Source organism: Diabrotica undecimpunctata, chromosome 3 (assembly GCF_040954645.1).
Source record: "Diabrotica undecimpunctata isolate CICGRU chromosome 3, icDiaUnde3, whole genome shotgun sequence".
NCBI lineage: Eukaryota > Metazoa > Arthropoda > Insecta > Coleoptera > Chrysomelidae > Diabrotica > Diabrotica undecimpunctata.
Genome location: NC_092805.1, coordinates 151887530 through 151894162, shown reverse-complemented (window position 1 = coordinate 151894162; position 6633 = coordinate 151887530). Strand labels below are relative to the sequence as shown.

The 6633-nt window shown below is 32.8% G+C and overlaps 1 protein-coding gene across 1 annotated transcript; it reads right to left on the bottom strand.

Annotated features, from left to right (window-relative positions):
* Window positions 1–1412: 1412 nt before the first annotated feature.
* On the bottom strand, window positions 1413–2189 carry LOC140436092 (zinc finger BED domain-containing protein 5-like). Its single transcript, XM_072524800.1, has one exon. It carries the CDS (start codon window positions 2187–2189, stop codon window positions 1413–1415), a length of 777 nt encoding a protein of 258 aa, XP_072380901.1.
* Between the last annotated feature and the right edge of the window lie 4444 nt (window positions 2190–6633).

The window sequence follows — 6633 nt, the reverse complement described above, 5'->3', positions numbered from 1 at the left end:
GGTTTTAGAGTTTGTTTATATTTCACAGATGTGTATTTTCTCGGCATTCTTTTGATCAAAAACCGCTTAATATTCTGCGTTTCAAATAAACATGCATTTAGGCCGCTAAGAAGGTTTTGTCGGAAAGATAATTGCGACACTCTTGCTGAGACGTGGTCAAGAGCGATTTGTTTCAGCGTAGGTCCAAATTCTACGTCGAATTTGTATTGATTTCTCGTTCTTTGTCCCTTTTCATGAAAATCTAGTGTCATTTACTCAAAGTAATGTGTCAATTATGAAGTAATCACTGTGTTTTGTTGTATGCCGTATCTCATATGTGAGATTCCACATGTGCATGGTATTCGCGACCCATTAGCAACGGCCGGAGTATACCGAATACCATGCACATGTGGAATGGTATATGTGGAAACCACGAAAAGACACACAAACACGAGGATAAACGAACATAAAAGCCATTGTCGATTAGGACATATCGACAAATCTGCCGAACACTCTTTGGGAAGCGGAGAACATCGGATACTATTTGAAAAAACGCAGATGCTGGATTAAACATCACAGTACTACCCACGGTTGTATCGGGAAGCGGTGGAGATATATAAGCACCCAAATAATTTAAATCGAATAGAAGGACTAAAAAATCAACAAAACATGAATACCGATATTAAAATCCACAAAAACCCTTCCCACAAAACACGAAGAAAGAAAAGCTACTACAAACGACGACACGCCCCCTCACGCCGAAACCGTGGAGGAGAGGCGAGTAGAAAATATAAATATGGCCTCTAGTGCAGTGGTTCCCAAACTTTTAATCTCGCGTACCACACACAAAATTATAAATTAGTAGCGTACCACTGAACTGTGGTAATCTTTAAAAAACCTTGAAAATGGTAAAGTAATAAAAACTGCAACAACTGTTTGTGACAACATTATTATTTATTAATTATTAAAGAGAGGGAATATCTGGCTCAGTTGTACTTAATTTCAGGCGCAAATTAGTGTCTATGTTAAGCTTGTTACGATATTTATTTTTTATTATCAACATAGCAGAAAATCCGCTCTCACAGAGATATGTGGTTGTAAATGGAATTAGAAACAGTAAGGCTTTTCTGGACAGCGATGAATATTCATTTTTAACTTTTAGCCAAAATTCACACAGCTCTTCTTTGTTGAATTCCACTTGCAAAGCTTCATCGCAAGATAACTCTATCAGAGATTCCTTTTCATTTACACTTAAATTTTCACGAACACTATCCAGATCCGAAACGAATGGGTTCCTTATCCAATTGAACTCCGAATAATCTTCTTTAAAATATTCTTCAAATATTTCAACGATCATTTGGCTGTGATTTTTGATGTTATTGATCACAATTTCACTCACTGTAAGTTCATTGTCAGTTATAAAATTTTCTAAATTAGGAAAAGATGCTAGGTTTATTTTCATGTATATATCGCACGTAAACCATAAGTTGAGCATAGTTCGTTACATCTGTACTCTCATCAAGTTGTATCGAAAAGAAATCGCTACTTTTTACATGATTATTTTTAACATTTGATGCCATACTGTCGATCCTACGTTGAACGGTATTATTGGACAGTGATATCAGTTCTAGCTTTTTAGCTGACGCCTCACTCAACATACAGGTAACCATATCTTTTGCTGCAGGTAACAACAACTCTTCGCCAATTGTGTGAGCTTTTCCTGACTTTGCAATTCTTAGGCTAGCTAAGAATGATGCCTCTACTGATTTTTCGGTACTACCAGTAAACGAAGACATGACTTTCTTAGTGCTTTTCATTTCTGTTAATTTTCGGGTAAAAAAATCCTTCGGTTTGCTTACTAATGTAGAATGTTTTGTGTTAAAATGACGATTCAGTAATGAGGGTGTCATACTTTGATTTGATAAAATTTCAAAGCAGATGACACACTGAGGGCGTGGCTCATTATTTACATCCGTCACCGTAAATCCAATATTTATGTATTCTGGGTCATATTTTCTAGTAATTTTTCGAATTTTAGTAGGTATTTTATCTTCTTGAATTACCGCACAATCTGGCTCCGAAGTGGAACTCGATGGTAAAGAATTTTTAACATCATCTTGAATCACTGCACAATTTAATTCTTGAGATGAACTTGGTGGTACATTATTTTGAGCACAAGGTCTTTTTACACTACTAAGCCACCTATCCATGTTAATTCAAATATATTAAACTTGACTTAAAAAAAATTAGATAGGTAATTTGACGAATGCTAGCTGGTTGAACGTGCGTGCGGACGCTCGATAGCTTTGTCACTGTTTGACTCGCGTCGCGGTCGCCGAAAGATGCGCTGGCCAGCAAAATAGGCGGAGCTTAATGCAAACTAGACGCGACGGCGCCCCCACGCGCCGTGCGGTTTTTAACTCAGTAAATTTTACTGTGTATGTCCTATGGCTGCTTGCGTACCACCTTAATAATCGTAGCGTACCACTGGTGGTACGCGTACCACAGTTAGGGAATCGCTGCTCTAGTGAGTAGGCGAGTGCCAACCCCTAGAGTTGGCGAAACGTCGAGAACTAATCTCAGAAGACAACGGCCTAACAGCCCGAACAAACAGTTTAACAAGACAATGGCCGTGAAAGCCTAACGCATTCTTGCATAATGTTATTTAACATAAATTTCTTTCACCTACTTGTTTAATAATTATTTTTTGAAACAATATCCTGCTAAGTATAATTTATATTCAAAGTAGATATACAAAGTACTAAAATATCACTTTTAATTTTTGTTAAAAAATACTTCGGAGTAAACTATAACATTGTGTCAATTTAAATAGTGGTGGTTCGATTGAGCACATGTCTGTTAGAGTGTACCGTTTTTGAGACGTCTGCTATTACGGGTTAAAATTAGGGTTTTGGTAAATATATTTAACTTCTTATTTTCAAATGAAAATACTTGTACTAAAACTAAATTAATTGTGGAAAACATTTTAATTTGTTTATGTACGGTTTCCAACCATTTCTAAACTTTTTATCAAACATAATTAAATTACAATTGGCATTCCCAATGATCATTAGGCTAATTTGCTTAATGTGTTTCGAATCTTTGTGAGCGATTAAATTATATTTTACCTCTCAAGCACAACAGTTTCTGTCATATTGATCTAAACTTAGTATATTGTAATTTAAACGTGTAGTTTTAAGTGACCCTCATGTTTAGACGTAAGTTGGATATTGATAAATTAATCGCAAATGTGCATAAATAGTTTACCATAGAAAGAGACAATGGTGGACCTTTAAAGTCATTATTATGTAAAAAACAACGCGTTTGTGACGCACTCGGGATAAAGGGATAAATGAAAGTAAGCTAAAAACTGTAATGAAGACTGTCAGAGATTCTCAAGAAGATCTTACTGTGACTGAGTATCACGAAGACAAGAAAACAACTCGTAAGCATTCTAGGAGCATTAACTTGCCAGATGGAAAAAAAACTTAAAATTCGCAATATTTGTATCAAATGCATTAAAACAATAAACAATGCATGTAAGTTTACATACTTTACTGGCCAAAATAAGAGAAAGACAGGTTTCTGAAATAAATCCTAGCTGAGGTCTAGCCTTTGGAAAGTTTTGAAAGATTTAGGAGTTAAATTCAAAAAAGAAAATAATAGGTTACTTTTATGCGAAAGGTGTAGTGTGGTTCACAAAAGAATCAAATTTTTAAGAGAATATATTAGACTTAAATATAAAAATGCAACATTCGTATACTTATATGAGACATGGATATTTCCAAAGCTTAGAATTAAAAGAATTTGGTAACACGACAGCATAAAATCAATAAAACACGCAGAACGCGAAGGCAAAAGACACATCATTCTTCATGTAAGAGGGAAAGAAGGCTTTATAGAAAACGGAGATTTGATTTATTCTTCAAAATCAAAATCTGCTGATTACTATTAAAACATGAATGCAGATATGTTTGTTAAATAGCTTGAGTAAAAACTGCTACCTAGTCTGAGTGAACCATCAGTTATAGTTTTAGATAATGCACCTTACCATTCGGAGATTTTGGAGAAACAACCAAAACAGTCGTGGAACGTACTCAGCATAAAAAATTGGTAAGTTAAAAATAATATCAATTTTCCGGAATACGCCTTCAAATCACAGTTACTGAAAATTTCGAAATAATTGACCAAATTGTATCAAGTTATGGACATCAAGTACTACGGTTCCGCCGTATTAATGTCAGTTTAATCCTATCGAACACATCTGGGGTATATGTAAAACTTATTATGATAACCACGTTGGATGCTGTGTATACAGTGACGATGCAGTTAGGGAAATATGGCAAGAAGCTCTTAAAACTGCAACTCCAGAAATATGGGCCAAAACTGTAAATAAATGTGAAAAATTAATATAAGAGTGGTGGATCCGGGAAAATAAAATTAGTGAAATTAATCCAGTGAATTATAGATTTACATAATGATAGCAGTAGTGAATTTAGTGACGATGATGATGATTTATAAATTCAAATAATCAGTAAGTGCACTATTATAATGTTATTTACAAAATAATTGTACAACAGGTTAATCATTATATTTATACATTCATTATTAACCAAATAAACAATAATATTTAAAATTCCATTTCAGTTTTTGCACTTCACTTTATACAAATTAACTCTTAATGATACTACAGGCAAAAATATTCTAAACAAAGTAAGTAATTAAAAAGATTATGAAGAACTCCAGTGCAGTTTACCATGCCTTTTACTACAACGAAAGGTTTTCTGCGAAATCCACTAATCGTTTAGAAGTGTAAGTTGGTTAAATGTACTGTAGTTGACTCTTTTTATATTTCATCTTGAACTAGGAATAGAAGCGATAAAGGGTTCTTTTATGACTGGAATGTGTTGACTTTGTGGAAAGTCGGGTAGAACTATTCGAGTTGTCATCAGAAGCTAAGATCTGTTAGATTACGAAATGACACATATGTTGGGATTGTATTTATGTCTCCAGGCAACTAGGACTAAAAAAGGAGAAGACAAATGTATGTAAATTAATCATAACTATCTTTAAATATGTGATTACTAAACTACTGACATATCAATCATAAGATAAATATTGTTGAAAAAAAGAATTCAATTAAGGTAATTGCTTACTACATCGAGTTTTCGTGTTGGCATTCTATAACTAATAAACACCATGTTTGGGACAAACACCACAAAGCTACAGAAAAATAAAGTTATATTATTAAACTTTTTTGTGAAAGTTGGTTCTTTTTTTGGAGTAACACCAAATAAATGGAAAATGTTTCTGATTTTACATTGGGTTGTTTTTCTCTTTTTTACAGTAATAAATATAATATGCTTATATGATCAGCTACACCCTAAAATTACTGGAAAATCTATCATGCAAACGACTAATGTTTGTTTTCATTTAAGTTACAATTTAGTCGTACTTTACCAAACTCACATAAAAAGAGATGTTTGGAATGAATTTTTGGGCGAATTATCAAGTATGGCAAAGGATAATTTAAAAATTAGTGCAAGACAAAATTATTTCAAATTAACATTTTTTTTAATCAAATTAGTATTAATATTCATAACCATCTACAGCTTTTCAAGAAAAGCAGAAGACTTATTTCATGTTATACCAAACTTACACTGGTTGTTTACTCATTACCAAATGTTGATTACTGTATACATTTCGATTGAAGCTTCTACCATTATATCGCAAAGCTTGAACCAGGTGAAAAAATTATTAAAAGATACCGTAAGACAGAAATCTGTTTATGTAATTAAATCAAACAAAATATTGAATAAAATATGTTCACAATATTTAAATATAAGCACAACAATTATAAAACAAAACGATATTTTTGGACCAATCATACTTTGGTTTTTTGTCGTTATATTTTCGCAGACTCTCTTACTTTTCAGTTTGGCAGTACATACTATACTGTATGAGTCAAACAATTCGAAAAAGTTAATAATTATTTATATTCCTCTTATTATGGTTACAACGGTAAGTATATATTCATTATTTTCACTGCATTTAAGCATATTGCTATCGATCCCAAGAGTTGGGATTACTTGATTATGTACGAATGAAAATAATATTGTTCTAAAGCTATTTTCTTTTCGCTTGTTAATGAAATTTACTATTAGTTCATTAAAAAGTTACATTGAGATTTCCCTGGAGTCCATCTTGGAAAAAGGGGGCAAAGGGTTTTCACGCTGTATTTCGTAAAATCCACAAGGAAGCTAAATTCCTGTAACTGGCTGTATACCATGTATCACAAAAAATGTATTTAAAAATTCCTTTTTAACCTTTAACTACGGGCGCCCCTCCATTAGTCATAACTACGTGCGCGGTGTATTCTGTACACCACCGACTAAAAACGCAAATAAAAGCCACAACTAGGTATTTTTAGTACATATATTGTATATAATAAATGTAGGCATATATTTAAGAGAATGTCTTAACATAAAAAATAATACATAACGAAAATATAAAAATTAGCAACAAATATAAGAACAAAAACTCAACCACTTCTTTTTCTCTAAAAATAACCTTCTTGAGATTCTTGTATATTAGCTTAACATTAAAAATATTATAAAACTAGTATATAAATCTAAAAACTAGGAGTAAATAATC

Coding starts and splice junctions, on each gene's coding strand:
- LOC140436092 (XM_072524800.1), bottom strand. CDS start 2,189: ATGGATAGGTGGCTTAGTAGTGTAAAAAGACCTTGTGCTCAAAATAAT.